This window comes from Acomys russatus, chromosome 19 (genome assembly GCF_903995435.1).
Source record: "Acomys russatus chromosome 19, mAcoRus1.1, whole genome shotgun sequence".
NCBI classification, from domain to species: Eukaryota; Metazoa; Chordata; class Mammalia; order Rodentia; family Muridae; genus Acomys; species Acomys russatus.
In genome coordinates this window covers 39,086,901-39,109,458 of record NC_067155.1, presented here as the reverse complement: position 1 = coordinate 39,109,458, position 22,558 = coordinate 39,086,901, and the positions used below count along the sequence as shown (strand labels likewise).

Here is a 22,558-nt window from a genome sequence, read left to right as displayed (position 1 = left end):
GTCACCTTGGAGCCTGCTTTGAAGCTCTCCCCTGGCCAGTGTCCTGGAAGTAATCCCAGGGTGGATTGGCAAAAGCAAGCATGTGAGCTTCCTGGAGGCAGCCCACTGGTTCTCACATGGCTGATGAAAGGGTGTATCCTTGGTTTAGGCAAAGTCCTAAGGATTTTGCCTCAGGACTGCTTAGTGTTGCTGTACTGCCTTTCCACGCTTGTCTCATATATCTGGCATGGCAGAGACCCTCACTGCCTGTAGCATAATCATATCCCCCCCATAGGTGCTACTCTCTCTGTTGGGCAGATTTCCTACGGATGATCTTATAATTCCTGATAATGGCTTCTAATTGATTCAGATAACTTTAAATCCTCCTGCAACATAGCAAAAACTGCTAGGAGCTCTATGAACCTCCATGTGAATTACGCCAAGAGGGGAAAACAAGATTGAAGTAAATTAATAATCAAAGAAATACATTCATTTTAAGTTTAGTCCCAAGGATAAAGCCCACGTGTACCCGATGATAAGAAAAACCGTATGAACAAAGAAAGAAAGAATAAATGTTTATCTATACAAGACAAGACAGACACCTGTTCCTTAGAACAACCTTGACATAAAAAACTCTTGCTTTGCAAACATAACATGCATTTGAAATAAGAAAAAAAAAAAAAAAACACTGCTTTAAACTTATTATCTAGTTAGGTATTAGGATCAATAGTCCTGCTGTCACTTCCTTTTTATGTAACCATTGAATCTATTTTTGAATGAGGTAGTTTTTTCCCCCATACATTGAGAATCTTTGTATTAGGTCATATAAAAACCCAAGGCAGAATTAAACAGTTGTTGAAGCCATTTGTTTCATCCAAAAAATGTGTGTCTGTTTATATGTCTAATTGTCTGCATTTATTGTCTGTCTGTCTGTCTGTCTATTTATATCTGCATGCTTGTGTATATGTGGATGAATGGCGTCTTTGGGGGCTCCCTTGTTTTGTCTACTTGGTTGTATGTGTGCCTCTGTGTGTGAGGTTTGCAAAAATCTGCTCGCTTTGTCTGCCAAATGTGTTTTTGCATGCTTCTAAGTTGAGTGAATTTAGTAGCAGTCCGGTGTGTTTTAAGTGTTTTATCAGCCTTCTTACTGAGGTCTCTAGCTTCCAACAAGCCACTGCTAAGCCATCAAGTCAAAAGGAACGAAGGGTCTTCCGTTTACAGCCCCTCAGCACTGATTAGGACCCCCTGTTGTTAAATAACAAAGGTTCTCAGCTAGAGCGCTGTTGTGGCCGCAGGGAAGCCAGAAGGCCTGAATAGCTACCCCCTTTTCCCTTAAGAGTTAAAGTGTAAATAGCAAGGCTGCCAGCCTGAAAGATGAAGAATTAACATATTTAAACCTTTGGCAGACACTGCGAGTGGCCTCAGTCTACCCTGTGTGCTGGAGCTGGCCTCTAGCCCCAGTGGCCTCTGGGTTTCTTGCGCCATGGCCCTGGGGTCGGGGACCATCTGATCCCTCAGCAGGGGGGTCAGTTGCCACCTGGTAGAGACAAGACCACTAAGAGAGGTTCTGGGGGCGCATGCAGAAGGCAGCCTCTGCCCACCAGGAATGCGCCCGCTCAGGTTTCTCCTGTCTCTGCCCTCTGCAGGTTCCTCAGCATCTCAGGCTCTCGTTAAGGGTAAGGAAGCCTAAGCTGGCCGGTCCACACACCTGCTCAGTCTCCTGGCTTGCAAACTCTATGGGCCTCGGGCTTCCTTACCCTCCTTATGCACCCCACAAGCAAGAAAGCGTCTCATGTAGTCAAGCTATGTGGTTTGCCATGCCAGAGTGACCCAGGGGTCCTTATGTCTCTCGGGGCTCTCTCATTTCATCTTCTCTGCAAGATGGTGCAGGTGTCCAGGGTGCTTGACTCATGCTGAGGAGCCCAGATCCTGCATAGAACAGATTGAGATGGATTCAATCCCTATCTCTGCCTGCTCCTAAGTAGCCAGTGGGGGGTGAGGGTGGGGTCCAGTTCCCTTGATTATAAAAGAAGGGCTGGACAAGCAACTATGGGGTCTGGAAGAAGGCTTCCCATGCCTTCTCCCTTCTCTGCTTCTGAGTAGAGTACCAGGGCTCCACCCCAGCCTCACAGGGAGTCCATCATGAGGGGGCCCGGATCAGACAACAGTGGTTGAAGCCCTTTAGCAAGGCCCACACACGGTTCAGGACAGTCCACTCTAGCCTGGGCCTCAGTCCTCCTGCCTTCTGGCTCTGACCTCTGAAGGGATTGAGTCTGCCTTTGGCCTTCCTAAAGAAGCAAAGCCTGAATCTAGACCTAGTGGCCAGGATGAAGACACCAGCAGCAGGATATCCCAAACGCTTATAGGGGACCATGGGTGCCTGTCATTGAACTTCTGAGCCTTTTTCCAGGGTGCTGTGTTCCAGACAGTTGGTGGAAGGAAAGATGTTGGGAATGGTGTAATGAAGTTTCTCTCACACCCAAGTATATAGTTCATTCTCGAAGGAGATGAAGCTGCCGTGTGCAGAGGCCAAGTGGGAAAGCTGAGGAGACAGGCACGGGGGTGGTGGGGTTGTGTGGAGGGGGAGGGGCTTGGTGTGGGTCATCAGTAGGGAGAGGGATGCACTGAAGCTGGTCAGAATGAACTACAGCCTCCTATAGAGCTGCTGAGAAGGGTGGCAGGGCTGAGGCCAGTGGCCGGCAATGCTGTTGGTGGGCTATTGGTGAGGGAAGAGGGAGGAGGGGAGGGAGGGAGGGGAGGGGAAGGGGAGGAGTGAATGAAGGAGAATCATATGGTACTCCAGCACCCTGCCCAGCTGTGGACCCCTGGTACCCTGCTCTAGAACCCTCACCTGAGCCTGCGTCTGTGTCTCGCTGTTGGCGAGGGATGCCTGGGATTTACTGAAACACCTGTGACACGGAAGCCAGAGAGAGTCAGGGGCCGAAGGCAACTAACCAAGTGGTGTGGGGATGGGGATGCTCCTGGGCCCGTTCTCACCAATGCCTCCGCTGCCGCCACGGGAGACACAGTATAAAGAGAAAGCCAAACGGGAGGAAGCCCAAAGTTCCCACGATCCCAGCCAGGTCTGCTTGACGAATAGAGGCTGGAGCCAGGGCAGAGAGTCCTAGACATAGAGGAAAGGTATCAAATTCCTCCCCTCCCTGCTCCCCCCCCACCCCCCACCCCCGTGTTACACACCTGGGCCTGAGCTATGCAGGTCTCCACAGGCAACACCGACACCATGAGGAAAGGTAACAAATTCACAGCAGAAAGTGGTGTTGGCCAGGGAGCTCCTTGCTTTGGACTGTTCCAGGGTCAGGGTCTGTTGGGGGTTTCCAACTGTGGGCGTGGCTGGCAGGAAGCCATGTCTGAGGACTAAGTTCTGGATGTAACACAGCCAGTCTGTTCTCTCCGGCGTTGACAAACCCTTCCCATGTCACCGTTACCAGGGAGATGTGGTGAGATCTTGAGACCCCACAGCGAACTAATAAGGAAGGGAGCTTGGTGGCCTCCCTCTAGACTTTCACCCACACCTCAGGGCTCTCTGAGGAATGAAGACAGGAAGGTCAATGGCCGCCACCATGTCTCCACACTGTCCACACCCCCATTGGCCCTGCATTTCTCTGGCCTCCCCACTCACCTGCGGAAACACAGAGAGGTCCAGCAGAGATGAGAATAAGACCAGGGGCTGAGCCTTATTTGCTGCGGGGACAGCTGGTGGGTTCCTGTTTTCATGGCTGAAAGTTGTCATGTTGTCAGCAGTCAAGAGCCACTGCGGTGGCTTCCCACAACCTAACCTTATGTCCTTTCTGCAGGCCCTCATAGTAGTGAACTCAGAGTAATGGATTTCCCACTGTCCCCCTCCCCTTCCCGCCCCCCCCCCTTTAAAGTTACATTATCAAGATTTGCTTGGTACTTCCTAGACCTGCAGTGGTGGGGAAGGCCACAGGGGTGGCTGGGATCAATCATCTCTCTGCCTCAGAGAGAGGAGGGTTCATGGCTCCTGCAGCCATCCGGCCTTACCCAGCTGAGTGGCAGGGAATGGAGGAACTGGAAAATGCAAGACACTGCCATCAGGAAGGCGGCTGGGGAGGCACCTAGGAGCCAGCCTGAGCAAGCCAGCCTGCTGCAAGGGATGTTCTCATTGTTCCATACCGGTAGTCCCTGGTGTGGGTTTGTAGCTCACTATCCCACCCCAGCTCCCATCCCACGTCCACCCGGAAACCCAAAGGTCGACTTCATGCGCCCTATGCCGAGCTCTGATCCTTGGCACCTGACTTCGAGCTGCTTGGGTCTGAATCGTGGTCACCCGAAGGCTTCCTGCTCATCTGTCTCCTCCATCTTGTTGACTCCCCATTCTGACCAACTGACTTCTTCCCGCCACCCTACCACCATCTGTCTACCCACTTACATCCTCATCTGCTGGGAAGAGCAGAATAGCCAGTTAGTTAGCTTGCTGGTCAACATCAAGCCTTGTTTCCCTGCAGCAGCCTCGGTAACCCCTGTAAGACACAGGTCATCCCTTCGCTTACCCATCTGTCCCTATTTCCCTCGGAGCCAAAGCCTTGAGGTCTCTCTGTGACCTGCCGTGTCCCCTCCTTACCTCTCCCCACCTGCTTTGTGTCAGCGTGCCGTGTGTTGAATTGGAAGGTCCCAAGGACAGACTGGCCCTCGCCCATGAATTTTGTCACGGAGGCAGTAAGCGGCCCCACCAAGTTGGTTTTTTTTCCTTCCACAAGCATTGCTTTAGACCACTGTCCTGCATAAGGCCACTTACAGAGCATCACAAATGGACCACGGTGCTGTGGCATATGTGGTGACAGGTGACCCTGTCCAGGGATCAGAACATTTGTGCTGAAAACCTGAATCTTGGGTCTGTACCAGAACCCAGGTTGTTATCTGAGAACTGTTTTGTTTCTTTTTTTCCTTGCCTCTCCAGGCATATAAGCTAGCCCTCATAGGTGCCTTCCAGAGTGGCCTCCACGCCTTTACCCCCACAGTTCCCAGCACTCTCTTTTTAAATTTATTTATTTTTTATTTTTAATTTGTTCACTTTACATCCCAATTGTAGCCCCTTCCCTCATCCCCTCCCGATCGCACCCTCCCTCCCTCATTCCCTCCTCCTCCCCTAACATCTGACCTCAGCCTATCAAGTCTCATCTGGACTGCCTGTATCCTCTTCCTCTGTGGGCTGGTAAGGTTGCCCCGACAGGGGGAAGTGATCAACGATGGGCACCAGAGTCCATGTCAGAAGTAGTCCCTGCTCTCCATATTATGGGACCCACAAGGAGACTGTGCTGTCCATCTACTGCATCTGAACAGAGGGTCTAGGTCCTCACCATGCATGGTCCTTGGTGGGTGCATCAGGCTCTGCAGCACCCCCCTCCTCTGCCCGGATTCGTTGGCTCCATCGGTCTCCTTGTGGAACAGCAGTCTCTTGATCCTTTGATCGCCTCTGAGGCCCAGAGGACATTCCTGACAGAGACCCGCTTTCATCAGTTAACAGTGACAAAGCTGACTCACCTTGGAGAGGCCATGCTGTGCAGGCCGCCTCCCACAGAACATCTGTTAAGACTAAGTGACTCAAACTTGAGAGGCTGTTGAGAGTCTGGAATGGTTTAAGCCCAGAACTAAGTTATCTTGTGCCATCTTTAGCCACCCGAGTAGCCACTTCCTGCCTTCTTCTGTACCTGACCTTTGATTACCACTAGGTGGATCAAACGTAATGCTAGCTTGCCAACCAACCAAAACGGTTAAACTACCGTCAGATTGCCTCTGAGATCTAGTAACAGAGACTTCCCTCTTTGCCTACCTCTACTGTTGACCTACTGTTTCCACCAACATATGTTTGAAGTATCTTGATTTGAGTTTCTTTGTTCTATTACTATAAAGATTTCACAAACCTGCTTCCGTGTCAGAACATGGAATTTGGGGCAATCTCAACCTGCATTCCTAGTCCATGACCACTTATCTTTGGCTCTAGGATAAACTACGCCTCATCTTTGAGGTGGGAATTGTCTTTCTTTCTCTTTCTTTCTTCTTTCTTTCTTCTTTCTTTCTTTCTTTCTTTCTTTCTTTCTTTCTTTCTTTCTTTCTTTCTTTCTTTCTTTCTTTTCTTCTTTCTTTCTTTCTTTTCTTTCTTTCTCTTTCTTTCTTTCTTTCTTTCTTTCTTTCTTTCTTTCTTTCTTTCTTTCTTTCGCACTGAGGAGCCGCTGACTTCAATCACCCCGGTGCCCGGTATGGAGGACTTCATCTTCCCACCTGCTGTGATCCTGCCTATTTCCAAGAGCTGGTGGCTGTGCTAGGGTGGCACTTCCTTCTTGAATGGCTGTCACAGCTGTCAGGCCACCAGCAGCCAGGGTCTCTGCAGCTGTGGGGGGGGGGGGGTTGGGCTGACTCCAATCCCAAAGAGGAAGCTCTCTCTGCTTTAGTCAGCACCATTTGCCAATGTGTAGAGGACAAGCGAGAACGCAGCTGAGAAGTCTGGAAAGGGGTCTTGAAGCATGAGGGACCTTCGTTTGAATCCTCAGAGCCCGTGGAAAGGCCAGACTTGGTAGCTGCTCTGCGTGTGATCCCTTTATTTCTGTGGCGAAATGAAAGGTGGAAATAAGAGAGTCCCTAGAATCTTGCAGGCCAGCTAGCTTGGAGCTTAGGGTGGACAGAGGCATGGTCTTTGTTTATTTCTTTTCTTTCTTTCTTTTAAAGATTTGTTTATTTATCATTTATACAGTATTCTGCCTGCATGTACACCTGCAGGCCAGAAGAGGGCACCAGTTCGTATTACAGATGGTCGTGAGCCACCATGTGGTTGCTGGGAATTGAACTCAGGACCTTTGGAAGAACGGCCAGTGCTCTGAACCTCTGAGCCATCTCCCAGGCCCTTCCCCCAGGTATGGTCTCTGAGATGCAGGATGGACCTGAATCATCAGTTGAGCTTGGCTCCCCAAGCCAGTTCTGTTAAGAGAGACACCATTTCCCTTCCTGCAGTTTCTAACGATGTGGTTTGGTTTGCATACTGCTCAGCCTTGAGTCACATTAGAAACAGTACTCCTTCAACTAAATTCCACTTAGTTCTTTACCACATCAATGCCTTACCCCAGTCTTTCCTGTGCCGGTAACAAATAGGAAAATAACTAACACAGCCTGCCAAGAAGCAGTGTTTAGTTAGAGGATTAAGTCTGTTAATGTAGCTGGGGGAGACTTGTACAATCTCGTGGCTTGTACCCTCAGTAAAGGTTAGTGTGTGTCCTTTGTTTGACACCTTCCTTGAAGCTTCTCTCTCCAGGACGCTGGGGTAGAGGGTTAGTTTTGTTGGTAGTTGTTTTATTTGTGTGTGTGTGTGTGTGTGTGTGTGTGTGTGTGTGTGGTTTGTGAACAAGACGTGACAACACAGAGCATCATGAGCTTTCCTGTACCTTCTGCGCAGGTGGGATGACTATCAGTCAGCCTCCTCAGCTCAGGCATGGCTGTCTTCCCATCAGAAGTTCTGACCTCCACATCCTGGCTTCCTTGTGGAAATAACTAGTTCTTCCATTGGGTGCCCTTATTCTGTCTACTGGCTTGGCCTAATGCAAACAGAAAACCAGGGAGTGATTCTAACAAGACTCAGTTCCTGAGGTCCAAACACAGGGTTCCGCATGGCCTGATCCATTAAAATCCATAATATTGGGGTTCAGCTGATAAAGGCACTTGCTACCAAGGCTGATGACTTGAGTTCAATCACATGGTAGAAGGAGAGAAATCATTCGTATAAGCTGTCCTCTGACATCTGTATTGTATGAGGATGCACCAGAAAGTAAAGGCTGAAATGCCCCTCCATTAAGGAAGGTTTCTATTGTGGATAAGATGTGAAGGCTACAGTTATGTTTTAAGTTTAAATTACTGTGCTTAAGAGACCTATAAAGCAAGACAGGCAGTGGTGGTGCATGTCTTTAATCCCAGCACATGGGAGGCAGAGGCAGGAGGATCTCTGTGAGTTCGAGGCCAGCCTGGTTTACAGAGTGAGTTCCATGACAGCCAAGGCTACACAGAGAAAGCCTGTCTCAAAACAAAAAAACAACACAACAACACAACAACAACAACAGCAAACCAAAAAATGTCTCTACTCTGTTATTTCCACTTCCTCAAGGACAGATAAACCTGAAAGGCCACTTGGCCAAGGACAGATAACTTCCTGGAAAGCTGGGGGCTGTTGTTCACGTTAGATAACAAGTTTTAACTTCTGTAAACTTCTGTAAGCAAGGTTGGTTGCCTCAACTGCACAGGATGTGCTATAGAGATGCATGGCAGGAAGTCTGTCAGGATGCATGCTCCCCCCCACCCGGATGAAGGCAGGAAGTATGTAGCCTTGTAGGGTTTGCTTTTATAAGCACCTGACTAATATAATCACAGCCATTCTCTGAGATCTTGGGCCAGGAGTTCACAAAGCTTACTTCGAGTTCAGCTCAAAAATTGTGGTAGCGGTCTTATTCTCACCTGGTGGGATTAGCAGAAAGAAAGAGACTATCTAGAGTCACTTGGAAGAATCCAGAGCAGAGAGGAAAAAGTCATATATTAGACATCGGCAGGACTAGGGACACGGGAGAGGATAGTGGGAGCTAGGAAGAGATGGAGAGTAGTAAGAGAAGGGGTAGGTATAAAGAAAGCAGGGGTCTCAGGTGAGGACACTAGCGGGAGGCTTTAAATGTATTGCAAGTACTTGTGACTAGAGACCTAGGGACCCTGGAGGCCAGAGTGAGCTTTGAAATGCAGTCACAGGCGTGAGTTAATAGCAAGCCATATATTCCTTTTCTTTCTTTCTTTCTTCATGTTTTGTTTTGTTTTTTGAAACAGGATTTTGTTTTTTTGTTTTGTTTAGTTCTGAAGTTAGAATTTCTACCTTCTGGGCAGGCGAAGGGCTTGAAGTCATGGAGAAAGTGAAGCTATGTTTCTGCTTGTCTGAGCTTGTGGACTAAGGCTTAGAATTGCTATGTTTTACCTTTACATGTATTTTTCCTTCTCTGTATGTATGTGTGTTTACACATGTGTGCAGGTCTGTACGTGTGAAGGCCAGAAGTCAGCATCTTAATCTTCCTTAACCACTCTCCATCTTTCTTTTCTTCTTGCCAGAGGCAAGGCTCTCCTTTTGGTTGACATGAACCCTTTTATTTAGTCCAGGAGAATGCTGGCTTTTATTTAGTCCACCTTGAGCTCATTTCTGGATATATGGACTTCCTGAGATCTAACATATATGTGCTCACAGGTACTAAATAAATAAATGTGATTTAAAAATTCACACACACACACACACACACACACACACACACACACACACACACACACACACACACACACAGAGTCCAGGATTTTGCTTTCTGTGCTAGTTTCCTGGAGGCCAAGCTAGAAGTACATAGCTGAGGATGATCTTGAAGTCCGGCCTCCTGTCTCCATCTACCCTGTGCTAGGGTTATACGCATGTGCTGCCACACCAGTTTTTCTGTGGTACTGGGCTGGAATCCAGAGCTTCATGTATGCCTGGTGCAAGCTCTCTGAACTGTGTTACATTGCCAGCTCCAGGCTGTTTTTGAGGTAATAATCAACTGTGATTTTCTCTCTGTCTCTGTCTGTCTGTCTCTCTCTGTCTCTGTCTCTCTTTCTCTCTCTCTCTCTCTCTCTCTCTCTGTGTGTGTGTGTGTGTGTGTGTGTGTGTGTGTGTGTGTGTGTGTGTCCTTCCTGTTAAACAGAGCCATCTCCAAGGAAGACCTGTAACTTCAGGAGAGCTGTGACCCGGGGCGAGAATGAGAATGAAGCTGACATTGTTTGCCTAGCTTAGTCTTAATCCAAGCACTCAGCTTCCTTAAGGAAACCTACAGGATCTGTGGTTCAGATCAAATGCTTGTGAGAGGCCAGGGAGAAGTGAGCTTGTGCCACAACTCAGAATAGCATTTGAGGGAAGACGATGTGCCAAAATTTGGGGAGGAAGCAAAGCACATTCCTGAGGCCAGATCTGGCACATGCCCTGTTCATATTGTGGGGGCTGAAGCCCAGAGGCGCCTCACTCCACATGCCTTGGCACAGCCTTAGGGAAAAGTAAGGAAGTTGGAGACTCTGAAGTTAGAATTTCTACCCTCTGGGCAGGCAAAGGGCTTGAAGTCATGGAGGAAAGTGAAGCTATGTTTCTGCTTGTATGAGCTTGTGGACTAAGGCTTAGAATTGCTATGTTTTACTTTTACATGTATTTTTCCTTCTCTGTATGTATGTGTGTTTACACATGTGTGCAGGTCTGTACGTGTGGAGGCCAGAAGTCAGCATCTTAATCTTCCTTAACCACTCTCCATCTTATTATTTGTGCGAGGCTCTCTCACTGACCCTTGAACTTTCCCATTTTGGCTCAAGTGGCTGGCCATCATGTCCCAGGGATCCTCCTGTTTCTACCTCCTCCCTAGGGCTGGGATTATGGGTGTATGCGCCACACCCAGCTTTTTGTTATATAGATTCTGAGGCATTGAACTCAGGTTCAGCAAGCAGTTTATTAACTAAGGCACTTTCCCAGTGCACATTTTACCCCATATCAAATTAATATAAGTAGCAAGAAATAAGCAGCTGGCTGTGTATGACTATGTTAAATCTGTTTGCATTAACTCGCACTTAGACTCTGAAAGAAAAAAAACCTGCTTATCTAGGGTCAAAAAACAATGAACCTAGGACTTTCTGGACCCTGACAAAACCTTCTCCAACACACCATATTAGATACGATGGTGAGCTTCTTCTTCCACATAGATAAATACACACACACACACACACACACACACGGGCTTTCTTACCCTTTCTCCAAAGCATCCTTCTGCTATGAGGCTGATTTGCTGATCTCTGTTGCAATAAGCATGGTCTTTTCATCTCCTTCCTCTTGGTAGTTTTTCCGGTTCCCTATCTATTTATTCTGTTGTTTTTCTCTCAAGCTAAGAAAAGTGTTCTTGAGCTTTAAAAAAAAAAAAAAAGGTTGTTGTTGTTTTGTGGCTCAATGTGGTGCCTCACACTTGTGATCCCAGCACTTGCGAGGTGGAGGCAGCAGTTTTACCCTGAGTTGGAGACCAGCCTAGGCCACAGTAAGTTCCAGACTATGCTCAGCTACAGAATGAGACTCTTAAAAACCAAAACAAAACCCTGAACAATTAAGGACTTCATAGATGGCTCAGCAGTCATGAGCATGCGCTGCTCCTATAGGAGATTTGAGTCTGGTTCCCTACACCCATGTGCCTCGTTCAGGACCACCTGTAACCCCAGCTTCAGGAAGCCTAATGCCCTCTTCTGGCCTTCAAGGTGCTGCTCTCTTCTGGCATCTGCACCCATGTGCATACACCCTTCCCACCCCCCCCCCACCCCCCAGTTAAAACATAAAATATTTTTACAAATTTAACTAAATAAGTAAATGAACAACAAGGTCATGTCAACAAATAGTAAACAGTCCCAGGCTGCATCAGTGGTGAGCTGGGGCCCAAATTATATCTCTTAATCACTGAGGCAGGCTACCTCACCATGTGAACTCAGAGACGTTGCAGCAATGTCTCAGGATACCTATTTGCCTTCTAAACACACACACACACACACACACACACACACACACACACACACACACACACACACACACACCATACACAGGCCTTTCTGAATATTAAATGATGTAAAAATAATTATTCAGTTTTGAGCTAACAGAATAGTTAGATCCCTAAAAGCACTATTCAGTGTTACATATAAACCCACGAAGAGCCTCTGTATCTACCTCCCAAGGTGGCCTTTGCATATGGCCTGACCAGACTTAAGTGTTAGTGACAGATGCCCACCTCATCTTAGCCAGCATGAGCAGAGCTGAGCTGAGCTGAGTGGTGAGACCCAGCGGTATCTAAGCCGTCCACAGATGTTCAGGAGAAGTGACGAATATTGACAGTGTCAGGCAAATGCGCTTAAGAAACCCAGAGACATAACAGCTGCCACACCTGAAGAGGCAGAACTGGACATTGGAGGGTTGAGGGTCAGCCTAATGTGAGTTGTCCACACTGCCACCTGAAGCTGTGGGGAGGTCCTGGCCGATGCTGCCAGTGAGAGAGCCATGTGTGGGTCCATTGCTCTGCAGCAGCAGGGGTCTGTATTGATGACCGTGGTCCATGTTACCACCATAGGCCAAGAGGATGTCCCTGGTCTGGGCTGCCTCCTGCAGCTATATTAAGGTCCTAGGGCTGCCAGACTAGGCCTCACCCTTCATAGGCTGCAGCACTCAGGAGAGCTGGCCCTGCCTTTGCCTGGGCAGTACGGGAGAGCTGGCCCTGGTGTGGGTGTGGGAAAGCCTGCCTGAGCATATAAGAGTGGGAGAGCTGGGTGCCCTCTAGCTAGGGCAGTGCTGGAGAGCTGGTGATCCTGGTGGCATGGATGCAGGAGAGCTGATCCCAATGGTGTCAGCACAAGAGAGGCAGTCCGGCCTCTTGCCAGCCACCACAAGCAGAAAAGCTGGCCCTTCCCCTGTCCTGGGCAGGATGGGGGAGCTGGCCCTGGTGATGCTGGTCAAAGAGCTGGCTGAACAACATAACCACTACCCAGGCTCAGATAAAGAGCCGTGAGTTGGCCACCCCAGTATCTAACCCATCTATGAGCTGCCAGAGCATAGGAAGGGGCAGGTCCTGCAAAACCAAAGCTACAGGATTTCCAAGGCACAGGGCAACAAGAGGGTTATCTGAGAGGAGCCTGGTGAGGATCCAGTATTGACAGTGTAGCAGAATCCAGAGGCCCCTGAGCCAGACCACATAATGAATATTTGCAAGTAAAGATCTTTGGGCAAAAGGGTATATTGTCTGACACCATGCAGCTTCCACATGAAGATTTTTTTATGTTGCGCTCTCTCTCTCTCTCTCTCCCCTCCCCCTTTCCTTTTGGGGGAGGAGGTTGCAAGGGTGGAGGGCAGATATAGAGGGACGTGGAAATGACTGAGTTTGGGGTGCATGTGAAATTCACAAAAGAATCAATAAAGTTTTTAAAAAATTAATTTCTAACTTTCAAATTAAAGCAAAGGTGTGCTGGAGAGGGGGCTCAGTGCTTAAGAGTTCTGTTGCTTTTATAGAGCACCTGAGTTTTGTTCTCAGCATTTGTAGTTCTCAGCATCCATTTCAGGTGCTCTCAACCACCTCTGAGGGATCCAATGCCCTCTTCTGGCCTCTGAGGACACCTGAACACATGCATACACAGGAAAACAAACCTTGGGGTTGGGAAGATGGCTCAGCAGTTAAGAGCTTTGGTTACTCTTCCAGAGCTCTTGGGTTTGAGACTCAGCACCCACAAGGGTGCTTACAACTGTCTCTACTTCAGTTCCAGGGCATTCCAGTGCCTTCTTCCGGCCTCTTTAAGCACTTCTCACACCTGGTGCACAGGCATACATGTAGGTAAAACAGCCAGTTGTATAAAATAAAAGTCAACAACAACAAAGTCGGGGGGTAGCTTATTTAGTAGTGGCTGCCATGTACACAGGCAGGCCTGAGTTCAATTCCTAGCAACCATTAGATATGGACATAAAGCTGAGCATCTATGTATAACCCCAGTGTTGAGAAGAGCAGAATCCCTGCGGGCTGTTCAGCCAGTCTAGAGTAACTGGTGAACTCCAGGTTCAGTGGGAGACCCTGTCTCAAAAGATGAGCTGGACAGTGACTGAGGAAGACGCCTGATATCAACATCTGGCCTCCATATGCATGTGAGTGCCCACAAAAACACGCACAAACTACAAAGCTGGTGCCTTCAGTGGGTCTCACGTCTAACAGAACATCTCTAATCAACACTAGTATTTTTAAGGGAAGGAAAGCAAGCCCAGCCTTCAAGGCCTCACTGCTGAGTACTGCTGGCATTCAGTCCCAGAGTGTCTTCTGGACTGCCAAAGTCAGTTCCGACCTGTCCCTGGACATCATTTTCTGATGTGTCTGAGGTTTCCCAAGTGGAGCCTGTTAGGGTGGTTTGAACCTTCTCTATTGAAGCACTAAATGCACTTGGATCAATGCAGAAACCCTTTTTGAAGCTAAAAAGGTTGTTACAACTACATATCTAGACAGCTTTCAAAAGAACTTCAGAAAATGCTAAACTGTCTTTTCTAAATATAAAGTTCTCCTTGTTCTAAATCCCTTTCCCGACATCAAAAGATATTTTGCACTCCTAACTCCCAACTGCTTAAATACTGTGGTGGTTTGAATGAGAACACCTGCTATATAGTTAGGCTCAGGGTTCTGAACACTTGGCTCTAGTTGGTGGCGCTGCTTTGGGGGAGGTGCTATCACTGGTGGCAGACTCTGAGAATTCAAGGCCTTGTCACTTCTAGTTCCCTCTTCTGCTTCATGACAGGAGCCAAGCCTCCCTGCCATGATGGACTCTTATCCCTCTGAAGTGGTAAGCAAAACAATCTCTTCCTTCTAAAAGCTGTTCTTGCTTATGGCATTTTATCCCAGCAACAAAAAAACTGATAGATACTTAACTCACATTATATTTAAATGTGCATTGTAATGTACAAAATGGGGGAGAATTGACACAACTTACAATTATTTTTTATTTATAATTTTATTTTGAAATTATAATTACATCATTTACGAGTAGTTATTTTTGAAACAATGTTTCACAAATAGCCATATAGCCCAGGATTGCCTCAAACTTGTGGTCTCTGGACTCAGCTTCCCCTGTGCTGGGATTACAAGTATATGGCACACCTGGCTTATAATAGAAAAAAAAAAACCTAAATGACAAAAATTCTTAAACTTTTGGATTAATGTGACTTTAAGGGCCTATTCTAGTTACCATGGTGGTTTTGTTTGTCAACTTGACACAAGCTAGAGTCATCAGAGAGGAAGGAGCCTCAGTTGAGGAATTGCCTCCATGAGACCCAGCTGTAAGGCATTTCCTCAGTTAGTGATCAGATGGTGGGTGGGGCCTTCCCTGGGCTGGTGGTGGTGGTTCTCTCAGAAAGCAGGCTGAGCAGCCATGAGAGGAAAGCCAGTGAGCAGCACCCCTCCATGGCCTCTGCATTAGTTCCTGCCTCCAGGTTCTAGCCTTATTTGAGTTCCTGTCCTGACTTCGTTCAATGAACTATGATTAGTAGTAATTAAGTCTAAGTCAAGTAAACCCTTTCCTATCAAACTTGCTTTTGGGATTTTGTTTTGTCATATACAGCAACAGAAACTCTAGGAGAGCCCAAATTCAAAGGGAAGATGACCCACCTCCCAACAAAGTATCAAAAAATTGGGATATGAGGGGTGGGAGATTCTGAATCTACCACCTTGTGTTATCTGGCTGTCCACATTTTCAGTCTCCAAGTTTCTCTTTTTATTTCTGAAGTGACCTTAATAAGGGTGGTATTTTAATAACTCAGGGATCTTTCCCTTCCTGTATTCTACCTCATATTCCCTGCATATTTTCACCCCAGTGTTCCAACTGTTTCAGATTCCATTCATCCCAGAATCTGCTGTGCAAGGATAACACCAAGCTGCCCTCCAAGGACAGACTCACACTCCAAGCTCTTCTTTTGTCTGGTAGGGGAGAGGAAGTGGGGCAAGACCAGCAAGGTAGGGACAGGTACAAATGGTTTGAGGTGGGTGGCCTGATCATCGGAAGATTGTTGTTTCCACAAATCTACCGGCTGGATGGTGGTGCTCAGAAAGGATCCATAATAAAAGACAGGAAAAGAACTTCAATCATATCTCTACAGAAAGGCCAAAGAGCTCCTTAAACCACAGAAGAAAGCAGTGACATCAAAAACCACCCAGTTGTCTTCATGTTTGTGACAGCCTATCTGGTAACAACAGTTCAGAGGTCCTATGCTGCTGCAAGAAGCAGAGCAATTAATAAGTCCAGTTTCCAGAAAGCAGATCTCCTGAGGCAATTTTGTGGATATCAGGTGAGAGACACAGTAGAGAACAGACCAGAGATATGTGTAAGAGAACACTGCAGTGGTACTTGTGAGGAACTGGCTAGAGAAGGATGGATAGAACTTTCCTCCAGTTCTTAGATTTGAGTTAGATATGTATAGTAGTTTCTGTGTTCTACTCTCAGCTATTGTGAGTCTGAAAATGTTCACATCTTTGGGATAAGGGTCTGAAACTGTGCTGAAAAGAACCACTGTGGGGTAGGTGGGTGGAACAAGAAGTTTCAAGGAGCTTCTACCTCACCTGCCTCAGTTGCATTAGTGCAACTTCTCAGAGACAGCCATCTCTCCTGAGCCATTTGTCCCATTCATCTCACTGACAGATACATCCATCCTTGAGAGTCTATACACACACTGAAACATAGAATGTTCAGTATGGAAGCACTGAAACAGTAGGCCATGGTGCTAAGAGGCCAAAGAACCCAATCTCCATCAGCATGATAATCTCAAGCCATACCTAGGAAATAGCTGATTTAAACATGTTTATTGAGAGCTTGGCAGTGTTTGGGGATGAAGTACCAAACAGAAAACTCCAGTGCTGAGGTAAAGCCCCCTACCCAATTCCCACCACTACAAACACGCAGAAGCACAGAGCTATGGAACATTAAGGATGACAGGGCTCATGGCGCCTCTACACAGCCCCCACTTCAGAAAGAAATAAAAGGTTGAAAAATAGGTCATTTCTCTTTCCCTTTAAAGTACTTGGCTGGGATTCAAAGGAATGCTTCATTTTACTCCTTCCTTCGGCTCACTCATGGCCTTGAAATGGGAAGTGGAGAGGAGGATGGGCTTAAAGTTTCCTCAGAAATCCTGCAACAAGGAGAATGGAAGACATGGAGTCATGGGAAAAGACCAAATAGTAAACAGAAGACTGGGTATTGTAAGGTAGCCATTATAGCTCCCTATGTGGACTCCTGAAGACCACCAGAGAGCTGCCCACAGGTTCTGGCCTTCCATCATTTAGATGGACAAGATAGACTGACAGCTGGCCACCATCACTTCCAAGGACACACACACTAGCTCTGGAGCACTCACCTCCATGTTCATCTCTGTTGTATCTAATAGGTCCAGCCCATGCTCACTGGGAGAAGGGCTACGAAGTAGCTAGAGGAAACAGAGTCAAAAGTTAGAGAGGCTGTTCTGAAATCCTACCCACTAACAGAAATATGGTTCCTTTTGCAGTCTCAAGGAACAAATGACGTAACTGACTCCTCCCTTGGCCTGTGGGCTGAACCTTTACATGCATTCAGTTCTGGAGCCAGAGAATGAGATTACCCTAGCACTCTGGATAAGTTATCTGAACAGAAATATAAAGGTACTGCTTGAATTTTCCTTCCCCTCCCCAGAGAAGACAATAAAATAACAGAGTATTAGCTTAGTGTGGACTAAACCTCTGCAGCCTCTCCTGCCCTCTACCTCCTGCAAGACCTGCCTGATATGTATGTTGAGATTCTGACTCCTAAAGCCCATAAAGTGAGAGGTGACCGTTGGAATGTGTTTAGGTGAGAAGCTGGAACCCTTACAATTATGTTAGTGTCCTCTGTAGGACAGAGGACATGTTTTGGGGGCAATTTCTCTCCTTCTATCATATGGGTTCTGGGGACTGACCTCAGGCCTCCAGGCTTAGCAGGAGGCACTTTTATCTACTAAACTATCTTGCTGGCCTTTTTATCTTTTACTTCTTTTCCTTTAGGTTTATGAGAGCAGAGTCTCACTGTATAGCCCAGGGTGGCTTCAAACTCTAACCATTCCTCTTGCTCAGTCTCCCAAGAGCTGAGATTTTAAGTGTGAATGACCAGAGGTGGCTCCTTATTTGATAAAACTAAGTCTGCAACCTTTCTTCCTTCCGTCTACAATTGTTTCCAACAACCTTTATCAACTTTCAGCAACAAGGGTATCATGAGGACTGACAACAGGTGTCTGAGCTTAGGAGAGGGGACTGCTAGGTCCACACCTTGTCTCCACTTTGCCATTCTTCATATGATTCATCCAGAAGTCCTAGCTCTTCTTCCACATCCTCTTCCATAAGACTGAGTCTGTGGTAGTGGTAAACAGTAGAGGTTTTCAAATGGTCCTTTTAGCCAAGGAAAGAGGGAGTGGCAGCAGGTGGGGCAAGAATTAGGGCCCTAGTACTCACTCCTGCTTCTGGAGGAGCAGCCCTTTACACAGTGGAAAGACATTCTATGCTGGAAAGAATGTTCTGGGACCAAGACAATCCAAGGGGCACTGGGTTATGTGAGAGGTCAGAGTGACAGCAGCAGCATGGGAACGGGAAGCCTCACCTGGTCAGCTGCCTGCCCAAACCAGAGCCTGAAGGGTCACACCGAATCTGGGAACACTGTGCACTCGACATCTTCAATCTCTGGGACCCTGAGAGCTGCTGACTATTGAGAATAACGCAGAGACAGTGACAGAGTTTGAAACACAGCAAAGGGTAAGAGTAGAGAACAGCACAGAGTGTGGGGGAGACATTTCACAGCTCTAAAAGCACCAGAGAAGCACCCAAAGATCAGAGTGTACTGCAGGGGTAAGAACAGAAACACCAAGGAGGTTTCCCCTGGCCTCACCTGCAGGTCGGCTCTAGTCCTGGTCCTGGTCTACCTTTTTGCCTCTTGCCCAATGGTCTCAGAGACTGCCTCCTCTTCACTGCTGTGGAGGTGAGGGTAGGTGTTGAGAGGCCACTGTTGAGCTGTAGGCTTTCTTCCTGGGATGAGGGCTCTTCTTCCCGAGGCCTGTGGGGGCCTGCAATGAAGCAGATACACATATCAAACAGACCAGGAATCTGCTAGGGGTACTTTTACAAAACGTGTCCAAAGTTTCTTAAGGGAACGTTAAGCAAAAAAGGATAGAAAGTCTATGTGGTCTTATTTTGTTCCACCTCAGGAATGAGCAGAGCCCTAAATAATAATGCACCTCGCTGCTATAGTGTGATCCTGTATCATTATATACAGCTCCTATCCTAGAAAATACTACCTACCTAGAAAACAAGACAGACAAAGGCAAATATCCACTTCACAGAGAGCACAAACATTTGATGACAAATGTGGGAGATGACCGATTCCCTAGAATTAAGCAGCCTGTTTGGCAATGGACTCTAAACTCCTATTCACTGTAGATTGATGGTGACTGGTTTTGGAGAGGCTAGAGTGGGTGCATAGGGGCCAGAGAGACGCGGCTTTCTCAAGCCACAACATGAAAGACGGCAATGCTAGTGCCATCTGACCAGGGATGCTGAGTACAGGAGCTTTCTCTGCCAACTAAAAAGGGCCAAGAAGGAAGATGGCACCAGCTGAGTTGTCCACACCTGAAGCTTTCTCTCCCCAAGAAAATCCAGCTGGTGATGTGATTTTAAAACATCAGTCAAATATCCATCACAACTGGCCAGTGGTGAGCATTCACACCTCTACTGATTATTTTCCTCCTCTGTGACCATGTATATACATATAAAACCAACAACCCAAAAGTTGCTGCTATTAACCCTTATGTAGGATTATAGACAGCAAGGGATGTAGCCAAAAGTAAACCTTTGTGCACCTAGATTAGTCAATGGTTCCTTAAGGCATGACACAAAAAGCAGAAGTTTAAAAAATGGTAGAATTCATCATAATTAAGAATACCAACACAAAAAGGTAGCCCACAGAATTAGAGAACATTTTGTATCTCTTTACCTAATACAGATGTATCTAGAATGTGTAAAGAACCCCAAGCAACTCAACAACAAAGACAACTCAATTTTAAATGCAGAGGTTGGAGATTTTGCTCAGTGGTAGAGCGCTTGTCTAGCAAGTGCAAGGCCCTGGGTTTGGTCCTCAGCTCTGGGGGAAAAAAAAAAAAAAAAAAAAAAAACAAAATAACTATTTTAAATGCAAAAAGAAGGTATGTATGGTGGCCAAAGACTGTAGCCCCAATACTTAGGAAGTGTAGGTAGAAAAGTCAGAAGTTTGAGGTCATCTTCCACTATATAGCATTTAAGTCCTGCCTGGACCTTGTCTCAAAAAAAAAAAAAAAAAAAAAAGGACAAAAGATTTTAATAAGAAATTTGCCAAAGATCAACTGTCCATAAGAACATGAAGTAGAAAATTCAATTTTCTTAGTCAGTAGGGAAATACAAATTGAAGAAAATGTGATACCAATTCAGTCACTGGAAGATAAAATAAAAATAAAAAGCCCAGATAGTCAGAACATGGACTCCAATCATTGCTGGTAGAAATGTAAAAATGATGCAGGCGCTTTGGAAAACAGTTTGTTAGCTCGTTAGAAAGTTAAATGTAGAGCTTCTATATGACCTAGCCAGAAATTCCATTCCTAAGTATATCTATCTCAAAAGTATGTCCACTCAAAACCTTGTGTGAATTTTAGCAGTACCATGCACACATGTCAAACCATGGAAACAATTAAAATGTTAATCAACTTATGAGTGAGCAAAACAGGTAATGGCCATACAATGGACTATTATTCTGCTCTAGAAAGCACCTCAAAACACGGACTAAGTAAAAGAATACAGCCACACAAAGCCACATTAATATATTGGCGCTGTTTAGATAAAGTTTCTGCTAGAGGACAATCAGAGATAGGAAGGTCAGTGTCAGTGTCCAGGGCTGGGAGGACAGGGAAAACCATGAGTGTAACAAGGACATGGTTTCTTTTGGAGCAATGAAAAGACTGCTGGGAGCCTGGCATGGTGACACACGCCTTTAATCCCAGCACTCGGGAGGCAGAGGCAGGTGGACTGCTGCCTGGTCTACAAAGTGAGTCCAAGACAGCCAAAGCTGCACAGAGAAACCCTGTCTCGAAAAACAACAACAACAAAACAAAAAACACAAACAAACAAAAAACAAACAAGAAAGAAAGAAAGACAAGACTGCTGGGACAGTGAGATGGCTCAGCAGGTAAAAATGATAGCTAGGAAAGCTCCAAACCTGAGTTCAATACTCAGAATCCATGTAAAGGAGAAAGTCAATTCTACAGCACTGTCCTCTAGCCTCCTCATGTACAACATGGCAAATAAATGTTAATCACATCACACAGACTTAAAATAATTTTAAGATTAATAAACGAAATTAAAATGTTAAAGTCTTACTTAAAGATTAAGAACTTGCCAGGTGTGGTGGCACACAACTTTAGTCCCAGCACTTAGAAAACAGAGGCAGGAGGATTTATGTGAGTTCGAGGCCAGCTAGTCTACAAAGTGAGTTTCAGAACAGCAGGGCTACACAGAGAAACCCTATCTCAAAAAACAAAGTAACAATAACAACAACAAAAAATGCAAACAAGCAAATCAACAAAAGGAGCTAAAATACAAAAGAGAAAAAAAAGTACTGGTGAACAGTTAAGAGCACGTATTGCTTTTTCAGAAGATCAAAAGTCAGTTCACAGGCACCTGCGCTCCGCCCCTCCTCCTCCCTCTCTCTCGCACACATGCACACACCCACAATTAAAACTTGTTGAGAAAACATAAAAGCCATTGAAGTGCACACTTTGAAAGGATGACTGACTTTTATGGAATGAAAATTATGTCTCATTAAAGCTGTAACAATTTCAAAGTTGCATTTTAAAGAACATGTTAACAAATGCACATTAGCATGTCAAACTGAATATTTACTTGAGACAATGTAATTAGAATATTACTTGAGACAATATAAAAAAGCAAATTAAAGATATTAGGTAAATTTTAAGGTAAATGGTGATCTGAAAGTTATTTGAGAAATTAAGGTATTGTTTGCTTCAAGGAAGTAAGACTGCTTGGTTCCATCTTTGGCTTTATCATTAGTTTCCATGTCAGCGATGATAAAAGTGAATGATAGTGGGTGCCTGATGAAATACCTAACAAAGTACAAGTTTGAAGGAGATGAAAACTTATCTCCTGTTATTCAGGCAAAGGCAACTAGGACGTGGTGCTGAACAAACTGATGCCGACTCCAACCCTGACCCCTTACCTTCAACACGCCTCTTCTTGGAGTGAGGGGGTCCCTGAGGGCTGGCCTCTGCTGTGTTTTCTACAGGGCGGAGGGAGTGGTAGTAGGTGGTGACTGGACCCCAGGGATGGCTAGGTGCCTTGGAGACACGCTGCAGACACTTTTCCAGGTAGGATAGTCTGAAGAAGGGATGATACAGAGAATGACCTGAGCCCTCCCCAGGCTCTTCAGTAAACCCACATCTCTACTCAACCACTAACTTACAGTAGCTGCTTGTCCTGATGGAAGAGGCGGGGGGAGAACTCTGAAAGGAGCTCCAGGAATGCAAGATTTGGCGGCTCATGAGAAGAGCCAGCAGGAGGAAGGTCAGACAGTGAGAAGTTGATGCCTTCCCTTGATTGGGTAGAAGTATTTCAGTTAGAGTCTGAAACATCCAAGTGTACCAACCCTACACCCTTGCTGCCCAGGCACACTTACCACCAGCCTCCCTGCTGTTTCTGCAGGCGGTTACCCTTCCCACCAAGACCTCCCTGCCCTCCCTGTGTCCACCCTCCAACCAGCACTTCCTCACTTGTGCAGCATGACCACAAGGTCTCGGTTATGGAGCTGTTGGGGTCCAAAGCTTAAGGCAAATCTCCGGGCCAGGTCCCTCATCTCGATGAAGGCTGGAAGTTCCGTCAGGCCCTGGGGCCCGTGCTCCTGCATCAGTTCTGTGTATAGCTGTGTCCAGGATGACAACGTATAT

At 46.5% G+C, this 22,558-nt stretch overlaps 2 protein-coding genes across 2 annotated transcripts in view; both read right to left on the bottom strand.

Annotated features, from left to right (window-relative positions):
* Window positions 1-2,452: 2,452 nt before the first annotated feature.
* Window positions 2,453-5,516, bottom strand: Pvrig (PVR related immunoglobulin domain containing). The gene is given in 7 exon segments (XM_051162125.1): window positions 2,453-2,521; window positions 2,831-2,888; window positions 2,977-3,103; window positions 3,178-3,302; window positions 3,304-3,523; window positions 5,319-5,434; window positions 5,503-5,516. Coding segments are annotated over 7 exon segments (729 nt in total).
* A 10,855-nt stretch (window positions 5,517-16,371) lies between these two features.
* Window positions 16,372-22,558, bottom strand: part of Stag3 (stromal antigen 3) — a 32,718-nt gene continuing 26,531 nt past the window's right edge. Inside the window, exons 26-33 of the mRNA XM_051161211.1 lie at window positions 22,385-22,533; window positions 22,078-22,206; window positions 21,835-21,992; window positions 18,466-18,640; window positions 18,181-18,282; window positions 17,853-17,934; window positions 16,934-17,002; window positions 16,372-16,708 (exon numbers count right to left, since the gene is read on the bottom strand). Of these exons, the coding sequence (XP_051017168.1) occupies window positions 16,700-16,708; window positions 16,934-17,002; window positions 17,853-17,934; window positions 18,181-18,282; window positions 18,466-18,640; window positions 21,835-21,992; window positions 22,078-22,206; window positions 22,385-22,533 (873 nt within the window). The 3' untranslated portion in view covers window positions 16,372-16,699. The remainder of the gene's footprint in view (window positions 16,709-16,933; window positions 17,003-17,852; window positions 17,935-18,180; window positions 18,283-18,465; window positions 18,641-21,834; window positions 21,993-22,077; window positions 22,207-22,384; window positions 22,534-22,558) is intronic.